The sequence below is a fragment of the Dasypus novemcinctus genome, chromosome 13 (genome assembly GCF_030445035.2).
Source record: "Dasypus novemcinctus isolate mDasNov1 chromosome 13, mDasNov1.1.hap2, whole genome shotgun sequence".
In the NCBI taxonomy this organism is placed as follows: Eukaryota; Metazoa; Chordata; class Mammalia; order Cingulata; family Dasypodidae; genus Dasypus; species Dasypus novemcinctus.
The window spans coordinates 32,656,637-32,677,911 of record NC_080685.1 but is presented as its reverse complement, the minus strand read 5'-3'; the positions used below and the strand labels follow the sequence as shown (position 1 = coordinate 32,677,911).

At 49.5% G+C, this 21,275-nt stretch overlaps 1 protein-coding gene across 1 annotated transcript; it reads left to right on the top strand.

Annotated features, from left to right (window-relative positions):
* Positions 1–204: 204 nt before the first annotated feature.
* On the top strand, positions 205–4,941 carry ETV3L (ETS variant transcription factor 3 like). Its single transcript, XM_058275381.1, has 5 exons — positions 205–265; positions 347–584; positions 819–993; positions 1,377–1,491; positions 4,463–4,941. The coding sequence occupies exons 1-5, from the start codon at positions 205–207 to the stop codon at positions 4,939–4,941; spliced, it is 1,068 nt and encodes a 355-aa protein (XP_058131364.1).
* The last annotated feature ends 16,334 nt before the right edge of the window (positions 4,942–21,275 follow it).

Below are 21,275 nucleotides of genomic sequence, written 5' to 3'. Positions count from 1 at the left end.
GCTCAGACCACTCTTCTCCCTTTGCTCTCCTTGACTAGCTCGCCCCTTCCCTCCCCTCTCTTTCCTTCCTGACCTTCTGAGCCTTTCTATTCCTTCCTCTTTCACCTCACCCCCCTGCCTTCTTTCTCTCCCTTCCTCCTGGTCTTAGGTGGTGACCATTTCGCCCCAAGGCCCGGGCACCGCCCTCCGCGCCCTCTGTGGACCATGCACTGCAGCTGCTTGGCCGAGGGCATCCCCGCCTTTCCCAGCAACTACTGGATCCCAGGTGAGCCCTGGGCCCCGTCTCCCCCCCACGCTGCTGCCGGCGGGCCGGCGGGCGGCCCCTCACGCACCCCTCTCCACACAGGCCTGGCCTTCCCCGACTGGGCCTACAAAGCCGAGTCGTCGCCCGGCTCCCGGCAGATCCAGCTGTGGCACTTCATCCTGGAACTGCTGCAGAAGGAAGAGTTCCGCCATGTCATTGCCTGGCAGCAGGGAGAGTACGGGGAGTTCGTCATCAAGGATCCAGACGAGGTGGCCCGCCTCTGGGGCCGCAGGAAGTGCAAACCGCAGATGAATTATGACAAGCTGAGCCGGGCCCTCAGGTGAGAGGAGGCGGTCACCGTGGCCAGCAAGGGCAGAGTTCAAAGGAAAGGGCATGGTTTCCCACCAGGTCCTCTGGCCCCTCCGGGGGAAATGGCCTTGAGTGAGGTTAGAGGCCTAGAGGTTCTCCAGAACAGTTCGGGTCAGCCTTGCTGGCCTGGGGAGGCAGGGGCTGAGCCCGTCCAACCCCAAACTCCACTGAGCCAACTGTCTACCCTCCGCCTCGGATTCCCCAGGTATTACTACAATAAGAGGATCCTGCACAAGACCAAGGGCAAGAGGTTCACTTACAAGTTCAACTTCAGCAAGCTCATCGTGGTCAACTACCCTCTGTGGGAGGCGCGGGCACCACCGCCTCCGCCCGTGCTGCTGGCGGCCCCTGCCCTGCTGCCCGTGGGCCTGCAGAGTGAGGTAGGCACGAGGCTGCCCAGCCCCGGGGCTCCCCCGGCCTCCGCCCCTCTGCCCAGGAGGCCCCCAGCGCTTCTCGCTGCCTTGGGGGTCTATCAGCCTCCCGGGCTCCCGCCCTCCGCGTGCTGGGTCCCAAGTGGCCAGGGGCAGGGGTGACTCCCTCTGTGGGGGGCATCACTCGTATAGTGGCAGATCACGGGGCAGGGGGTGCGGGTCCCAGGGGAGGTCCAGGGCGTCTGAGACAGCAGGCAGCGCTTGGGCAGAGGTTAACCAGAATGAGAGTATTTCGTTGATCCAGTAACTGGCCCGCTGTACCAACTGTACACTGGGGGCGGATGCCAAGGAGAGCCCGTGCACCCCCACACCTACTTCTCTTCACTCCTCAGCTCCTGCACAGCGTGCTGCTCACCCATCGGGCCATGGTCGAGCAGCTGGCCAGGCAGCAGGCTCCCCGAGGGCCACCAGGGGATAAGAAGGGAAGCAGCAGCGGGAATGACCACCGTGAGTGCCCAGACCGGGGGGGTGGGGGGACAGGCCAGGGAATCTTATCCAGAAGAGGAGAGGACCCTTCTGGCTGAGTATGTGGGTGAAGGGGCATGAGACGGATAATACACGTCATTCATCCATTCATTCACTGCGCCTTCATTGGGCACCAGTTTCTCACTAGGTTTAGGGATTCAGAGGTGCAAGATGGCCCTCAAGGTGCTCTGTGTTTAGTGGGAAACAGAGATGGGAGGACGGTCCATGACCGATGCTGTGATTGGAGTAAGCACAAGGTGCTAAGGGAGTGCAGAGGAGTTAGGAGGACCCTGTACCTGAACAGGTGAAGGTGGAGAAAGACGCCTAGGTAGAGTGAGATGCTGTGAGCCCATGTGGCAAATCTGAAGAACTGCTGGGAGCTTGCCACCATCAGGGGTGGGGGTGGAGACAAGCAGGAGGGGTGAGAGATGGGGCTGGCAAGGGAAATAGGGAGCTGGTCCTGGGGCCTCAGAAGCCATGCTAAGGGGGTTGACCTTTGTCCCATGGGCAGGAGGGGGCCCAGGAGGAAAAGCACGGTTCAGATTTTCATTTTATAGAGATCATTTCAAGGGTGTGTTGAGTTTGGGTTGGAGGAGTCATAAATGTAGAGTCAGGAGAGTGGCTGGGAGGCATTTGAAGATGATTTAGGCAGAAGATGATGAGGGCCAGGACCAAGGCAAGGGTTGAGGGTTAGAAAAGGGAGCTCAACTGAAGAGAGAGTAGGAAGATCAAGTTCACTCACTCATTCATTTCTTCTTTCAAGAGATATTTAATGACCTCCGCTTAGTGTGCCAGGCACTGTCCTGCCTTCCTAGAGCTTGTAGGCAAGAGGGGAGATGCAGACACTAAATTAGTAATCCACAAATAGATACATCATTGTAACTGCGCCAGCTGCTACAGAGGAGGTCAGGGTGCTTAGGGCATCAGATAAGGCTTCCTTGAAAGAGTGGCATTTGAGCTGAAACCTGACATGTAGATAGGTGTCAGCTTAGCTCAGAGGGAAGGGCAGAGAAAACAGTGTGTGCAAAGGCCCTGGAGCTGAAAAGAGGGACTGGGAGAATGCCAGAAGACATGATGATGGAGGGAGAGAAGAGGGAGGACATATTAGGCAGAGACCAGCTGGTATAGGGCCTTCAAATGGGAAGGCACAAAATCAGAATTTCTGTGAAAAAGATCACCAAGACACTGGACCAACCCAAGGCTCTTCTAGAGAGGCTCAAGACCTACCCGTCTACCCCAGGGAACGTCATGAAATAAGGACCCTGGGCCTTAGCCCCGCCTCAGGTGCAGTCCAGATGACCCACCTCCCAGAGAGAGCAGGGTGCCGGCTCTGGGCCCACCAGCGCAGCCCAGGCAGGGGACGTGCGCCCCAGGCCTGCTGGGACTCACAGGGTCACCAGGCAGGCAGCCTGGAGCTAGGCAGCACCTGGACAGCCCTCCCTGTTCCTCCACTCCTCCCACCATTCCCAGCTCTGGGAATGCCTTGGGCACAGAGCTCCTCTTTGGGAAACTATGAGAAAGAAAGTTCCCTCCCTCCGTGTCTCCTGGTGCCCTCCCCCTGCCCCCGCAGGCACATGCACTGTGCCTTGGGCCGGAGGACAATAAGCAGCTTCAGGTCACCCAGAGGTTAGTAGCAGCCGCTTGCCCCATTTCTGGGTTGAGATTCCAGAAGGCCCCCCGCGGCTCCACTCCCCTCAGGGCATTTGGTGCAAAGCAAGGAAACCGCTTGGGAGGCTGGAGGGGCTGAACCATCTGACCTAAGCCAGGACTTTGCAGGGCGGGTATGGGAAAGGGGGCGGGGTGGGGGAGAAGAAGCCTGAGAAATATCTCCTTGGGACCTCAGAAGCCCTCGGGATGAGGCAAGGCACACAAACTCCATGTTGGCGGAGGGGGGGAGGGGGGGCACTAGTTCCACCGCATCCGAGGACCTGAGGAAAAGGACAATGAGCCAGAGACCGTGCTTTATGGCAGGGGTCGCCATGCTTTTCCTCCTATAGGGTCATTTTTCCTCTTTTCCGCTTTCATAGGCCCAACTTCAAAAATATTTTTCCTAGCAAATAAACTGGATGTGTTAAGGAAGAGCCCGTTGGCTTTTCCAGTTCTTACAAGCTGTGGGCCCACGGTGTGACCGTTCACACGCCAAGACGCACGCGCCTGTTAAACTAAACGCCACAGCCTTGCTGAGATAAAACGTGGACTTGGGGTTCGCTTGTGAGATAGAGGAAATGGTGTGAAGCTCTTTATAATCATCTCAAAGGACTGCAGGCTGGGTGCCCTGTGGTAGGCACCAGCAGAGGGGTAGGGGGCAAAAGGGCAGACGGAGAAGGCATGAGAGGAGGGAAGGCTCCCTGGAGGAAAAGAGAGCTGCGGCTCGAGCCAGACCACGAGGAGGGGAGCAGGGCTCACCGCGGGTCCCCGGCCCACGGCCACAGCCTCTCACTCCGCAGGCACTTGCTCTTGGGCAGAAGAGGCGATTTTATGAACGAGGAAACCGAGGCCCGAGAATTTAAAGGTTCACGACCAGTTCTTTGCCCAGCTAGAACTGGAGCCCTTTGCTGCAGGCATGGCGAGCGTGAAGAATGGATTCGCTCAGTTACGGCAAAGAATAACTTTATTCAACAGGGCAACATATTTTATTAAGCACTTACTATGCGCCAGGCAGGGCTGGGTGCTGATGATTCAGGAGGTGATAAAAGAGACGCAGTTCCTGCCCCCACAGAGTCTGGGACACAGACATTAAATAAATAATCTCACAAATGACTCTGTAATTCTCACTGAGCTGAGGGCCCTGGTGGAGGGTTCCACGTGATGGGTGTGGCTACCAAGGGGCTCTCACCCAGGCCCGGGAGTCTTGGGAGCAACGAGAAGGTGCTGGGGGGGTGGGGGGAAGGAGAAAGGGACCCTCAGAAGTAGGGCACTCCCCTTGACCCTTTCTCTCCTTCTCTCTCCCCAGGACTTGGCCCTGCCCCAGCCTCCTGCAGGCTCGGCCCTTGCTGTCATCTTGGGAGACCCCAAGACCAGCCGCCCAGTTTTGCCGCCTTCCCCCCTCCCCTACCGCCTCTTCTCCCCTCCGACTGGACTCGCCTCCCAGGGCCCTTCTTGCCCCCTCCCCCCGTGGAGCAGCAGCTGCCCAGGCCCTCCAAGCCAGACACCCTGCTCCCCAGAAGTGGGTGCCCCCCAGGGGCCTGGCATTTTCCTGGGCTTCCCCTGTTGGCGGGGCTGGGCCGGGGGACTAGGGAGAGGCTGCAGCTCCCACCCCTGCGGCCCGAGGGGCTGGGAGTAAAGCCCAGTCCCGTAATGGGGGCAAAAGGGTGCCTGGATCCCAGGCAGGGCTTCTGCTCAGAGGCCAGCAGGCTCAAAGCTGGGGAGGAAGGGCCCGTGTCCCCAGGTCAGGAGAGCTTCAAAGCAGGGTGGCCCTCAGAGCCTCCTTAGTTGGGGAGAAAGACGTGAAGTGGGGTCCCCCAGATGCCAGCTCTCGCCCACTTCCTTCTGGCTCTGCACCTTCCAGCCCTATCTGGACCCTGGCTGGACCTGGCCTTGAGCAGCAAGGGGACCTGAAGTGGTGGAGCTGGGGACCGTGTGGGGAAACCAATTACTAATCCAATTAAGGAGTATTCTTAATCCCTTTTTTTTTTTTTTTTTTGAGGGTGAGGAGAATAAGGTTTCCCTCATTCGCAGCATCCCTTACCTGCCCGCTCCAAAACCATGATGGGGGGAATGAAGGGTCTCAGCTGGGGAGGGTCCAGGTGTCATCTTTTTTCCTGAGTCTCAGGACCACTCCTCTCTCCTCTGCAGCCCATCGCCCTGACCTGGGCTAAGGTCTCCAGGCTCTCCCTGACCCCTCTGTGCTTCTTTCAGCGGCCCTGGCAGCTCCCGTTGCCCGCAGGCACCCCCTTCTATCTCCACTTTCCCAGGCAAGTGGGGCACGGAGGTACCGGCTTCCTGCCGCTCCGTGGTCCTCGCTGCAGACCAAGAATAAATGCCGTCGCACACCAGCCTCTCAGCTGACTCCCTCCCTCCCATGGCCCTGCCGTGCCTCCTGCCCACTGAGCTGAGCTAAGCACCACCCAGGACTCCCAGCAGAACAGGGCGAGGGGCTTGGGGTAGGTCCCTCGGGACTTAGAGCAGAACTGGAAATCAAGGCCATCAGTCTCCTCCTTTCTGCTGCATCATCTCCCAGAGAGAGAGACTGAAGGAAGAGGCGCTCCCAGGGTGACGCGGGAAAGCATCCTCCAGGAAAGACTTAAGAGAAGAGCCGGGGTCTTCACAGAGTGACACTCAGATCCTGCAGAGGGCCTCTGAGCAGAATTCTAAGGGGGTGGGGGTGAGAAAGGAGGGCACTGGCTGGGCAGGGGCCCCTCTTCCTCTGCACCCCATATCCTAAGAGTGACAGAGGGAGCAGACTTGAGGTGTTGTGTGGCTGGGGGTAGTGGGAGGCCTGTGAATGAGATTTTGCTCAACCAAGGAAATAGCAATAGAGAGAGATTCCAGGAACCAAAAAACTTGCACACTATTGCTCTCCTGTCTCTAGGCTCCAACTACAGGGTTTAGGATTTGTCTCCACCTCCTTTCTATGATAAGGGGCAAGAAATTAGGAGGCACAGAGGTTCCCTTTGCCACCGTTTGTCCCTGTCCCTCAATTCCACGCAGTAGGTGTGTACACCCCTTCTCCTTTTGCCTTCTGCGGCCCCTGAGTCCTCCTCTGTGGCAGACGGCGTGTTCTCATGACGCGAATGGGGAAGGAGAGCCCCGCAGCCGGCAGAGCGGCCCTCACCTCGCCGGCACCCTGAGCTTGCTGAGGAAGCCAGCCCCTGGGTGTCCAGGCTGGCTCCAGGTCAGGAGAAAGGCTCTGGCTGCGTTCTTCATCTCAGTGTCCCTCCACCCCCCAGCCCAGGTGCCCCCAAAAGGGGGGACCCCAGAGTCTTTCTCCCAGGAAGTGCCAGGGCTGCAGTGAGAGCTGCTTTTCACTCCCCAAATCACAGGCCAAACCCCAGCCCTGGAGGAAGAGGAGCCCCAGCCTGGGGTTTTCCCGCAGCCCTGCCCAGTTTGGGGAGACAAAGAGCCAGTGTTGTCTGCTGCAGCTCAAGGAAACGGATTGCTCGGTGCTGGGGTTTGGGCCCGCTGGAGAGGCCAGTCCCCGGCCGGGGGCGGGGGGCGGTTCTTCCTAATGAGAACTCTCCTGTGCTCTCTGCCTGACGCCACCCCCTCTCTGCAGTGGTTTGTGGTTGCTGCGACCCCACATTTCAGGCAATGAAAAGGGCTTTGAGGTCGCCATAATCCGGGACCCTTAGAGCTCAGCCCGGAGGACTTCACTTCCAGGTGGCGCACTCCAGGGTTTAGGCATTAGATGCGAGTAGAGCGGAGCTTTCCCCACCTCGACCCCGCGGAGCGGACGTTTCGGCTGGTTACGTCTGCTGTCACATGCGCTCCGGGATGTTCAGCAGCACCGCGGGCCTCCAGCCGCTAAACACAGCATCCCTCCCCCCAGCTCTGACAACCAAAAATGTCTCCCGATACTGCTAAGTGTCTCCGGGGGGAATGAGGGGGGGGGGGGGGAAATCGCCCCCGGCAGAGCTGGAGAGGTGTAGTCCGGCTTCAGCAAATCCAGATGTTCTGGCCCAGATCTGAACGCCGACCCGGCGGCCCGCAGCGCCGGAGAAGGGCGGGTTTGCGCGCTGCAGGAGTGCCCTCTGGTGGCCGGAGTCAATACAGGCACTCGGAAGCGCTCAGAGCCGGGGCCGAGGCCGGGTGGGTAGAAGGCCCGCAGAGCTGTTAGAGGGGAAGGGCCGATGGGCCGCCTTGGAGCCATCTGAAAGGAGGAAGGGATGGAAGCACTTTATGAGCAACCTCCCATTTCAATCCCCTTGGCAAGTCACGGACTAGTCACCAAGGAACCAGTAGGTCTAAAGGGACAACAAACTGATTCTCCCTTTGATAGAATGGTGTACAGCCATCAGCCTTAGCAAGCCCACCCACGGCCGCCTGCAACCCTCAGCCTCACCAGGGAGCATGGGGAGGACACTCGGCCTTCTAGAAGCTGTGGGAGCCAGGACAAGAGGCAGAGGAGTCATCTCACCAACCGCCCCCGCTTCTTGGCTCTCTGCTCTATAGTACCAAAGACGCGGACAGGAGCACGCACCTGCTGCCAGCAGAAGATTAGACTGTCAGGAGCCAGAGGAGACCTTGGAGATCAGCAAGTTTAAGATTTTCAGACCCAGAGAAAGAGACTTGCCTAAAATCACAAAACTAGAGAAAAAGCTAAATTTGGAATATAAGTTTCCTAATTGTCAGTTAATGTTCTTTCCTTCTCACCATACTCACTTGGCTTGGAAGTTTAAGAGACCCTTAAAATTCCTTAGACTAAGAATATATACGTTGAGTGGGGAATTTTAAAAGTGGTTCCTGTGTGATTTTTAACATAACCATAGTAGTAAGCGCTTTTCCTTTGGGAGCATCTGGGCTGTTGGTTGTACACTGTGCTGTCCTCTGGTTGTCTGTCGGGCGTGAATAGTGTGTGCCCTAACGTTGGTGTTGTCAGTGACAGCGCAGCCAGCGCTTATTAAATGGAAGGTGTTTTCCCACGAGAACCCTTGATTAGCATATGGAAAAGGCCTTAGGGATTGAAAAACAGAGTATTTTGTTCCCCTGAGCGGGGCACCAGCTCCTTCTTCCTAATGGAACAAAGGGTTCTCAGCAATGTCCCACGCAGAGGAGCAGATTGTGGTCCCGGGATTAAGATGGAAGACTTGAGGAAGTGTGGCAGAATGCACCGCTCCCCTTCCGAAGCCCCCAGCACCACCTTGGAATCCTTGACCCAGAAGGGAGAAAAAACCTGAAGGGTCATATATGATATATATATCATCAACCAACATTTATTAAATGCCTCCTATGTGCCAGTCACTGTGCTGCCAGGTACTGAGGATGCCAAGTACCTGCCCTTAAGAGACTGTCATCTGGGAAATGTCCTAGGGGACATGGCAGAAGTCAGTACTTGGCTTAGGAAGTAGGCAAGGGTTCCCGGGAGATGTGGGGGAGGGAAGTTGACGCTCCGCAGAAGGCGGGGGGCTTGGAAGGGGTGCAACGGAGAGGCCAGCACCCGGCCTGCTCGGCTAAGTGGGACCCAGCAAGCCCAGCAGGCACTGCGTACAGAGTGCTGCGGAGGCAAGGCTCTGTCAGAAATGTTTGGCACCCGATTTAAACATAAATTTTATTTAGAAATCAACCTATTTGAAGACCCCTAAAAGTAAATTCTGAGGAATCCCCTCTAACCTCCAAACGCAGGTAGCCAGGTAATGTGTGGTTGCTTGTGAGGTTATCATAACCCAGCTACAACTCTGTGATCTGCTTTTTCCAGCCTCACAAACACTTGACCATGTGTTTATAGTTAACGTGATCATCTTAGCCAGGGTAGACTATACTGCCATGTTGCTATGGCATACGTTTAACCATTCCTCTGTTGCTCGTCTTTTAGGGCATTTCTTGTTATTTGCTTTGCAAATAAAATGATCCCAAAACCTTTGTCCATGGCTATGGATTTTTTTTTTCTTTCCTTGAATTAGTTCCTTGAGCTAAATTCTCAAGATTGGTGAAAATCATGGATCAAACATTTTAATGGCTTTAGATAGATATTGTCCAACTGTCCTCCGAAAGCATTATAATACAACGGCCCATACAGGTACTGTAACACACCACTCACTATGAGCCAGCCCTGTCCTAAGTCCTCCACAGATAACAGCGCATTCAATACCCACAATACCTTTATGAGGTAGACACAACTATTATTCCATTTTACAGATGAGGAAACTGAGGCATAAAGATGCAAAATAACCTACTCAAGGTCACATTCCTGGGAGCAGACATGGCTCCAGCGGTTGAGCACCCGCCTCCCACCAGGAGGTCCTGGGTTCTGGTTCGGTTCCCTGTGCCTCCTGAAAAAAACAAAAACAAATGAAAAAAACCCAGGGAAGCCGATGTGGCTCACTGGTTGAGCACCAGCTTCCCACATATGGGGTCCCAGGTTTAATCCCCAGCCCTGGTACCTCAAAAAAAAAAAAAAAATCACACTCCTGGCAAGTGACAGAGCCAGGATTGAAACCCAGGCAGTTGAGCCTCTGCTCAAAGCCAGCCTATGATGCCAACTGAGAAAGATGGGTTTTCCTGGAGCCTCACAGCTGAGGCCTTTTCCTGTCTTTTGCTACTTTTATCAATAAAAGTGAAATGTTACAGCATTACTATCTCCTTGTATTTCTTAGTAGTGGTGAAGGGAACCTAACATTTTTACACTTGTTTCCTATTTATAACGTGAACTCTCATTTTAAAATTAGGAACAAGGACGATTTCATTAATATATACAATTTCATTAATATATACAATACTCAAAGGATATAAGGATATTTTAAATTCATGTTATGGCCTGGTAAAGAGGAAGGAAGGAAATAGCGATAGATTTTTAAAAATAAAAATAAAAAGAGGAAACCAAAAAGGGGAGTGCTCTGCAGAAAGTTTGGGTGAAAAAAGGGAAGGAAAGGTTCCAGGTATCACTTACCTCATTCAGTGTTGAAAAGATAAACCACTTTTATAAGACTCCCCTCTGGTCACTTGAACCAGAGCTGTAATTGCCAAGTGTTAAAACTCTAGCTAATTGATCGCTATTTCTAATTCTTGCGAGGCTTTGTCTTACCCTTTCAGAGGCTCAGGCCATTCCTGGCAGCCCAGAGAGGGAAAAACTGAGTAAGCACAGCAATAATTACCTGGAGGGTTCAGCCAGAGGAAACCAAGCCAGGGGTGAGGTTTGGTCTTTGGGCGAGAGGTTTTGCGTCCTAATGAATGAGACCCACACAGCACAGACACCTGGACCATTGCCAGGAATTTCAATGGAGCCAGAGGTATCATCCAGCCCAACCCATTTATTTTTTCAGTAGAGAGTGCAGATGCCACTGGGGAGAAGGCTGTCCCAGGTCACTAGGAACAGCACAACCCCGCTGTGCAGTGACCCCACTGCTCACGTTCACTCTTCCTCCACCCACATTGCTGTGGGCCAATGGAGAAAGTCCCCCCACCGCGAGGCGTGGCGCCACCGTCAAGACACGTTCTCCAACCTCATCTGGGTTTCCATACGCCCTTTGCTTGTTCTGGGTCAGCTCTCAGCTTCTATTCTAAACTTTCCTTCTTGCCCATTTCCACTTCCTTCCAGTCCACCGTCTACTTCACTTTCTACTTGGGCTTCCCTCCCCTGCACTAGTTTTTTCTTTCAGTCCTAGGAATGGGTTGTTCCTCTCCCCAGGGATGTACCAAACAAGGAAGGTCAGGCAGGTGTCAAGTCTTCCGGCAAGTCCACTCCGATTAATTGACTGGGGCCGCCTGAAGCGCAGACGTAGAGGATTCCCTGGCGGTGCTGGGGTCTTCAGCAGGGGAGAGGCGCTCTGGTGCCTTGGCTTCCCGTGTCCTGCCCCTTACTAAATCCAGTGACCCCATTTTGGTCTTTTTCGTCTTGAACCTCTCCTCTGCATGGGACATTGTTGACAACACTTTGTTCCGTTAGCTGACAAGGCCCATCCCTGCCCAGTTTCCCTATTCCTAAGACAGTCCCTTTTCTTTCATTTTTTTATTTCTCACCCCGCCCCCCCCCCCCCCAGTTGCCTGCTCTCTGTGTTCATTCACTGTGTGTTCTTCTGAGTCCGCTTGTATTCTTGTCAGCAGCACCGGGAATCTGTGTCCCTTTTGGTTGTGTCATCTTGCTGCATCAGCTCTCCGTGTGTGCGGCAGGCTGTACTTTTTTCGCATGGGGCAGCTCTCCCTATGGGGCACCTACGCGGGGACACCTCTGTATGGCACAGCACTCCTTGCACACATCAGCACTGCATGTGACCCAGCTTCACCACGCGGGTCAGGAGGCCCTGGGTTTGAACATTGGACCTCTCATGTGGTAGGTGGATGCTCTATCCATTGAGCCAAATCTGCTTCCCTAGGACGGTCCCTTTTTGACCTCCTTTCTGGGCTCCCCTCTCACCCCCACCTCCAGTTTCCAGAGCACTGGCCCACAGCTCTGCTTATTCTACACATGCTTCCTAGATGGTGTTGGTTTTGTCTTCCCTCCTTGCTCTAGCCGCCACCCAAATGCTCCCAGAGCTGCATGGCCAGCCCTGACCACTCCCTCCAGCTTCAGGCTCAGGGCTCCAGCTGCCCACTGAGGATCTCCACAAGGATGCCCTGTAGGCATCTCAAACTCATCAAGTCCAAAATGAAACTCTTTGTCCCAGCAGCTCGTGCTGCCTCCCACTCCCCTTTTCTGTTTCTTACTTTAGGTAATGATGCCACAATCTATCCAATTACACCCAAGCAGAAGCCAGGGACCAGGGTGCCAGCCCACCCTTTCTTCTCCCTCACCGCCTACATCCAGCCAGTCACCAAATCCTTTCAGCTTCACCTCCTAAACATTTTTCAAATCTGTTCTTTCCTGGGAAACTCTACACTGACCCTAGCTTAAACATTCACCAGCCTCTTAGTCTAATTGTGTCCCTCTCCAATCCATATTCCAAACTGCCAGGATGCTCTGTTGGAAATGTCAATCTGGTCATGTAACTTAAAACCCTTCAGTGGCTCCCTCTGAATGGAAAAAAATTCTCCTGTACCCCGAGTGTTGGTAATTTATATGTACTATAATGTCATTTAAGAAGGAACAAACATAATACTGGGTATAAATATATATTTATGGCACATAAAACTACAAAAGCAATAGCAAGTTACCAATTAAATAGAAACGTAACTATAAAGCCAATACATTTTTAAATAATAGCATTAATTTATTGCGACAGATGATGTTTGCTGAAACTAATTGCAGATCAAAATGTGAACGTGGGACTGATTGCTGCAGTGCAGGGTCTTTGGCATTTGGCAGACTGTGTGATGATTCATTTCTCCCACCACTTTTCTCTGTTAGAACTTCTAACCCTTTGTTCGTGCAGCTTGCTGAGAGGACATTTGGCCTCCTCTAGGCACAAATGCATCATTTACATATTAAGTCCTCCTCTATTCTGTTCTCATTAGCTGAGACTATTAAAGCAACTCTACTTGGTGCCAGCTCATCACAAACACCAAGGCAAATACAGACACTGAAATCATTTAGCAGTATAGTCTTGTTAAGTGCCACTTGGATGATTCAAAACATGATTATACTCATTCATTTTTTATGTTGTCATTGAAAGTAAAACAATAAAGTCAGCCTTTCTCAGAAATCTGAAGAACCAAGTTCAAGGTCCGTATAGTATGGGAGCCAGGGTTCACCACTGCACAAATAAACACACAAACACTCACAAAGGCAGTCCTGCAGCCACTTCCCACCACTCATTTGACACCCTACAGGTCCCAAATTGCTGTGTCTCTGTGCTCTGGGTGCCAGTTTCTCACTCTGTCCTCTTCTTGGGCTAATTCCTCCTTATCCTTTGGCGTTTTGCTCAGAAGCTTATCCTGACTCCCTAGGCAGAGCCAACTATCTTTCATCTTGCTACAAATGCACCTGTGCATAGCTTTATCCTAACTCCCTCCATCTTGTGGAAATTATCCTGGACTGTAAGCTGCCCCAGGGCAGGGCCTGGGCTCCATCAGCTCTATGTTCCTAGTGCTTAGACAAAGTCTGGCATGTGGCAGCATTAGGACAAGGGCTGCTGAACTTAAATCCAGTCTCTGTGTTGTAGTGTAGAGAACCTTACTGCCAGCTGGGCTGTAGACCTTGCTTTGTTGATTATTTGTGACCTTAGACATGTCATTTTATCATGTTAAGCCTCAGGTGCCCCGTCTGTGAAGTAGGGACAATACAGATATACTGGTACAGGTGCAAAATCACTAAAATCACTGCAGCATGGTTTTAAAAACAGAATATTGAAAGCAAGCTCAATGCCCACCTATAGGGTACTGATTAGACAAATTATAGTGCCTCCAGACAATGAACACTGTGCATTGTCATAAAGAGGAGGAAGCTCTTTGTGTACTAATGTGGGAAGATCTCTAAGGTTTGTTTTAAGAGAAACATGAAGGAGGAAAAAAATGATGTTGCCATTTGTATAAAAAAGAGGGGAATTTAAATATATTTATATTTATTTGCTCATGCATTAAAATGTCTGGAAAGATAAACAAGAACAGGCAACGAAGGTTACCTGTTGGGGAGAAGGAAGTGGGTGAGCAGAAGACAGATGTGGCAAGTCAATTTTTCATTACATATATTTTATGCCTAAGATTTTCAAACTATAAGACTGCATTTCATGCTTGTGAGCTGATAAACCTAAAATAAGAACAAGGCCTAGAGCAACATTGTGCCTGGGAATTTCCTCCTGTCAGCCTTCATGTTACTCAAATGTGGCCAGTCTCGAAGCCAAACTCAGCATGTAAATGCAATGCCTTCCCTCCAGCGTGGGACATGACACCCGGGGACGAGCCTCCCTGGCAACGAGGGACCACTATCAAATACCAACTGATGATGCAACTGGAAAAGGACCTTATACGGAAGGTTCAATGCGGATCAGCAGAATATCCATGTCTACATAAAATAACATGACTTTAAAATGCTGTTTGACCTAAAGTAAGGGGGAAATGGAAAGGAGAAATGAGTTTATATGGCTACGAGTTTCTAAAAAAGAGTCTGGAGGCTGGCAGAAGGATTGCCCTCATGCACAACTGAGCAGAGTCAGAGAGACAGATAAAGCAGATACAACCCCCAGATATTGGTTCCTTTGAAGGCTAAAGAGACCCATGAGAGTTATGGCCATGGCCGATGGGGTTAACTACCAGGGCAGATGGCCCCTCTTTGGAAATGGTGTTTATGTGTGATGAATCTGGACTCAGATGGGATCTCCCTTCATAAGACTTTCATGCTAATGTGCTGGAGGTGCAGTTAACGTTGGGATTTAAGATATATTTAGGGGATTTGAATCTCTGGACTGACAATGTGATAGCCAGATCCTGAGCCTCAACAGACTCCAGCACCTACAATCTGATTTATTGGACTTACCACACTCAGCTAAGATGGAGTTGAAGAAGGACAACCACCACACCATGGAGCCTAGAGTGATTACAACTGAAAATGGGAGGATTGCATCCAGCATCCAGGTGGAATCTGAGCCTCCTCTTGACATAAAGGTACAATGGACACAACCAATCCAGTGTCCACATAGAAGAGGTGGCATTGGATTGGGAAAAGTGGACATAATGGACAAAGGGTATGGGAAAAGGCAGGAAGAGATGAGAGGTGGAGGCGTCTTCGGGACATGGAGCTGCCCTGGATGGTGCTTCAGAGGTAATCACCGGACATTGTAAATCCTCACAGGGCCTACATGATGGAATAGAGGAGAGTATGGGCCATGATGTGAACCAATGTATATGAGGTGCAGAGGTGCCCAAAGATGTACTTACCAAATCCAATGGATGTGTCATGATGATGGGAACGAGTGTTGTTGGGGGGGGGGAGAGGGGGGGTGGGGGGGTGGGGTTGAATGGGACCTCACATATATATTTTTAATGTAATATTATTACAAAGTCAATAAAAAATAAAAAAAATTAATAAAAAAAAAATACAGATATACTGGTACAGGTGCAAAATCACTAAAATCACTGCAGCATGGTTTTAAAAACAGAATATTGAAAGCAAGCTCAATGCCCACCTATAGGGTACTGATTAGACAAATTATAGTGCCTCCAGACAATGAACACTGTGCATTGTCATAAAGAGGAGGAAGCTCTTTGTGTACTAATGTGGGAAGATCTCTAAGGTTTGTTTTAAGAGAAACATGAAGGAGGAAAAAATGATGTTGCCATTTGTATAAAAAAGAGGGGAATTTAAATATATTTATATTTATTTGCTCATGCATTAAAATGTCTGGAAAGATAAACAAGAACAGGCAACGAAGGTTACCTGTTGGGGAGAAGGAAGTGGGTGAGCAGAAGACAGATGTGGCAAGTCAATTTTTCATTACATATATTTTATGCCTAAGATTTTCAAACTATAAGACTGCATTTCATGCTTGTGAGCTGATAAACCTAAAATAAGAACAAGGCCTAGAGCAACATTGTGCCTGGGAATTTCCTCCTGTCAGCCTTCATGTTACTCAAATGTGGCCAGTCTCGAAGCCAAACTCAGCATGTAAATGCAATGCCTTCCCTCCAGCGTGGGACATGACACCCGGGGACGAGCCTCCCTGGCAACGAGGGACCACTATCAAATACCAACTGATGATGCAACTGGAAAAGGACCTTATACGGAAGGTTCAATGCGGATCAGCAGAATATCCATGTCTACATAAAATAACATGACTTTAAAATGCTGTTTGACCTAAAGTAAGGGGGAAATGGAAAGGAGAAATGAGTTTATATGGCTACGAGTTTCTAAAAAAGAGTCTGGAGGCTGGCAGAAGGATTGCCCTCATGCACAACTGAGCAGAGTCAGAGAGACAGATAAAGCAGATACAACCCCCAGATATTGGTTCCTTTGAAGGCTAAAGAGACCCATGAGAGTTATGGCCATGGCCGATGGGGTTAACTACCAGGGCAGATGGCCCCTCTTTGGAAATGGTGTTTATGTGTGATGAATCTGGACTCAGATGGGATCTCCCTTCATAAGACTTTCATGCTAATGTGCTGGAGGTGCAGTTAACGTTGGGATTTAAGATATATTTAGGGGATTTGAATCTCTGGACTGACAATGTGATAGCCAGGTCCTGAACCTCAACAGACTCCAGCACCTACAATCTGATTTATTGGACTTACCGCACTCAGCTAAGATGGAGTTGAAGAAGGACAATCACCACACCATGGAGCCTAGAGTGATTACAACTGAAAATGGGAGGATTGCATCCAGCATCCATGTGGAATTTGAGCCTCCTCTTGACATAGAGGTGCAATGGACACAACCAATCCAATGTCCACATAGAAGAGGTGGTATTGGATTGAGAAAAGTGGACATGGTGGACGATGGGTATGGGGAAAGGCAGGAAGAGATGAGAGGTGGAGGTGTCTTTGGGACATGGAGCTGCCCTGGATGGTGCTTCAGAGGCAATCACCGAACATTGTAAATCCTCACAGGGCCCACTGGATGGAATGGGGGAGAGTATGGGCCATGATGTGGACCACTGACTATGAGGTGCAGAGGTGCCCAAAGATGTACTTACCAAATCCAATGGATGTGTCATGATGATGGGAACGAGTGTTGTTGGGGGGCGAGAGGGGGGGTGGGGGAGCGGGGTTGAATGGGACCTCACATATATATTTTTGATGTAATATTATTACAAAGTCAATAAAAAAAAAAAAAAAGACTGCATTTCCTCTGGTCCAAGGCTCCTCCTCCCACCTGTTGCCCAGATCGGCTCCTCCCTTCTCCTATAGGACCTTGCTCTGTGAAGCGTTGAATCTGCCCCTCTTGAGACTTGAGCTTCTGTCTCTCACCTGGCTCCTTCTCTCAGCATATAAACATGTTTAAGGCTTTCAGACTGAAAATAAAACTACCAAAAACTACCCTCTCTTGTGCTTCTTCCCACATGTGGGTTCCCTTCCAATCATCTGAGATTCTAGAATAGTTGTCTCAACCCACTGTCTCCACCACCTCACCTTCCATTACTTCTTAGCCAACCCAGGGAGTATATACAATCTTCATCATTGATGGATTCTATACTTGTGGATTTGCTCACTCACTAACGTTCATTTGTAAACCCAAATCAATATCAATGGCACTTTTGAGGTCATTGGTGCACATGCAAAGAACTGCAAAATATTTGAGTTGCTCCATGTATGTGTTCTCAGCTGAGGTGGAGCAAGGCAATGCTCTCAAACGGTAAACAAGAGTCCTTATTTTTAGTGCTACACTTTTTGCATTTTGGTGCCCTTTCACAAAAATTTGCTGCTTCAAATAGTCCCCAAGCACAGTGCTGAAGTGCTGTCTAGTGTTCCTAAGCACAAGGAGGCTGTGATGTGCCTCATGGAGGAAGACATGTGCTACATAAGTGTCCTTGAGCATGAGTTACAGTGCTGCTGGATGTGAGTTCAATGTCAGTGAATCAACACCTCATGAAATGAGCTCCAGTTATGATTAAATTTGCTTACATTTATGTTCAAAGCCTTTGTTTAAATGTTCTGAAGGCGATGATCCTGCTTCTAGAAGGAATTAAATGAGAGTCTCTAAAAGGCTGATGAAACAAAGAACTTCCTTGGGAAGTCTTTACACAAATTTAAAGAGAAAGCAAAAGATAGAAGATATCTTGAAACAGAAGCACACACCAAAGCAAGGCTATATATTATCATTTGATGAAATGTTCTGACCAGAGACTTTCAGGAACCTAGCCTTCTATTTCCCTTGGGTGCAATGGTCCAGTATTCGTTAATTCATTGTTCACTGAGACTTTATAGAACATAACTACTGTGAATAACCAAACTCAACTGCATTTAGTATTCATCTGTGAGTGAATAAATGAAAATAGAGGCTGGCATTTACTGTTCACCGTGAACCAAGCAATGTTGTACTAATTTATGTGCATTAACTTGTTAAACACTGACATTATCCCTATGATTTAAGTAAAAAAAAAAAAAAAGAATGTATTACCTACACAAAAATAAATTTAAAAGTACAGTTTAATATTACCAGCTGTACTGGCATCAAAGGATCAAGTAGGAAGATCAAATAAATAAAGGCATGTGCTGTTGTTATAAAGTATAAGCAATGATGACATTTCTGTGGCAAAGCTACCCTCCTATTGTACTACTAATAATTAAAAGATAAATATGCCATAATATGCCATATACATTCCCTTCTCCATCCTCACCTCCCTCTAATTCATACCCATTAGGGGAGGCCCAAGCTTTCCTATCATTTTATAGAAGAAAGGACGTTGAATGGAGGAAAGCAAGAGCTAGATTGACACATGACCTCATATCTGCTTCATCTACAGAGGCTCCCACACCTGAATCCCCCCCAACGAGCCTTGTAATGGCGCCCTCTTCAATACAAGCCTGCCTCCTTCCTGCCCTCCCTCCCCATGCCCCAGTTCCACAGTATTCCTTCTCATAGACCCTCACACACCCCAGGACACCTCTAAAGATGGCCTCAAACATCTACCATCAGCTCCATGAACTGTTTTCTCCTTTGCCTGTATATGTTCTAGATCTGGTGTCCTTCCCTCACTCACCCTGATGCTCTCACAGAAACCTTGAGGCTGCAAAACCTGAATAGCCACCCCACACCAGGCTCCACCCAAAGATCCTGGGGCCTGACCCCTAAGAATTTCAAACAGCCCTGGCCATCAGAATGAGCCACCTCTGGGGCCTTCCTTCTTCTGGTCCCTCTTTCCTTTGTCAAATGTTTCAAAGAAACCAGAACTGGAGGTGAAGGAGATCAGGGTTCACTTTTGGGAGTGGCCAGGTAATACACAAAAAACACCCCAGTGAAGTCCACAGCAAGGGTCTCCTGCTCAGTTCAAGGCATGGCTAAAAAGACCTTAGGAAGAGTTCAACACATGGACTTTGGTGTCATGAAAAAGAAAGTATTTACTGAGGGAATCAACTGTGGCTCAATCAATAGGGCTCCCCTCTACCATATGGGAGGCCCTGGGTTCGTGTCCTGGGGCCTCCTTGTGAAGGCAGCCTCGCCCACACGCTGCGGAGAGCCCCCAGCATGGGCGCTGCTGAGTACCACTAACCCACAAGCACTGCAGATAGCCGATTCAGCAAAATGATGCAGCAGAAAAAGGAAGACAAGCAAAAATGCAGAAGAGCACACAGCGAACGGACACAGAGAGCAGACAGCAAGCAAGCTGCAAGAGGGGGAGGAATAAATTTTAAAAAATAAAATAAAATACAGACACAGAAGAATGCACAGCGAATGGACACAGAGAGCAGACAGCAAGCAAGCTGCAAGGGGGCGAGGAATAAATAAAATAAAATACAGACACAGAAGAACACATAGCAAATGAACACAGAGAGCTGACAGCACGCAAAAAACCGCAAGGGGGAGGGATAAAAATTTGAAAACTTACTGAGTGCAAACTAAGCGCTAGGCACTAGGTTAGGTAATGGCTTGCTGGTAAATTAGTCCTCCTAGTCCCCCTAATTTAAACGTTTGCCAATTACCATGGTGTAAATACTCCCAGCATGGCTGATACTGAACTGTGTGAAGTAACCAAATGTGGAACTAGGAAGAGATGTACACAACTGACTCACACGAGCCAGGACAAGAGGGCTTCAGCACATGATTGGATAATGAAGAAGATACACATAGAAACTTCATTCCTGAGCTTATAGTGTAATAATAACTATTATTTACTGAGTGCTAACTATGTACCAGATATCTATTCTAAGCATTTTAAAGTTATGCACCATTTAATCATCACAAACCCTATCAGTTAAGTATTATCATCCGACAACAAGAAATGAAGTATGTAATCTCAAATTGTGATCAGTGCTATGAAGGAAATAGTGTACTGTAATAGATTATAAACAATTAGTAAGGGAAGAAATTGTAGTAGTGATTGGAGAGGGTGGCTGCTGATGGTCAGGGAGGGAAGAAGAGATATGGTATGGGGGCATTTTCAGGATTTGGAGTTGTCCTAGATGGTGGTGCAGGGACAGATGCTGGACGTTGTGTGTCCTGTTGTGGCCCACTGGGTGGACTGGGGAAGAGTGTGGACTACAATATGAACCACTGTCCATGTGGTACAGCAGTGCTTCAGAATGTATTTGCCAGGTGCAGTGGATGTGCTGCAATGATGGAAGAGGTTGTTGATGTGGGAGGGGTGGGTGGTATACGGGGACCTCATATTTTTTAATGTAACATTTAAAAGAAAATAAAGAATAAGAAAAAACAATTAGGCAGTGGTATATTGGTAAACATTTGACAACCAGTTATGGGAGGAGTGAGGAGTAGCATTGCTTTATAGAATTGCCAATTTTCACAGCATAAATTCTCCCACCATGACTGATTTTAAGCTACAAGGTGACTTCAATGTTTTTCAAAATTCCTGAAAATTTAAAAATGGCTTTCAGCACACCACTTGGACAGGGGAAGGAGGAGGAGTAGAGAGATGGAATTTAGAAGGGATGTTCACAGGCCTCTTGGGAGATGGTATTTAAGCAGAAACATAGAAGATGACAAGGAGGTAACCTTGTGAAGAATCAGGGAAGACCCCAGAAGAGCAGAATGAGATGAGGTTGGAGAAAACGCTAGAGCCAGATCATGCAGCATCTTATAGATCATGGGCAGGAGTTTGAACTTCATTCTAAATTCACCAGAGAAACCTTGGTTTAAATCTCAGTTCCAGCACATACTAGGTATGTGATTATGGGAAAGTTCTTTAACTTCTCCAAGCCTCAGTTTCCTCATCTATGAACCGAGTATAATTCCTGAAGCTACCTTCTCGCAGGATTGCCATAATGATTACATGAGATGTGTATATAGCAAATTCAATGCCTGCCCAATAAGTGGAGTTACTATTAATATCCATCCAACATATAGTGCCCATCTATGTGAGAAAGGGAAAGCTAGGGAGGAACAGACATTTGGGAGCCCTAGAAAATGTGCTTAATATGGGGTTGTTCTAGGGCCTCAAATTCAAAGGCCTACAAGGTCATGCAGGTCACACACAGTAAAGCATGGTAGAGATTGTGGGAGCAGTCATCACAAAGCTCCTTGTGTTGGCAAGTCTCGTAATTCTCCAAAAGAAGCTAGACATCCATATATTTATAAAATCTCCCCATTTATAAAGGTTGGCACTAATTCCAATTTAAAAGACTGCATA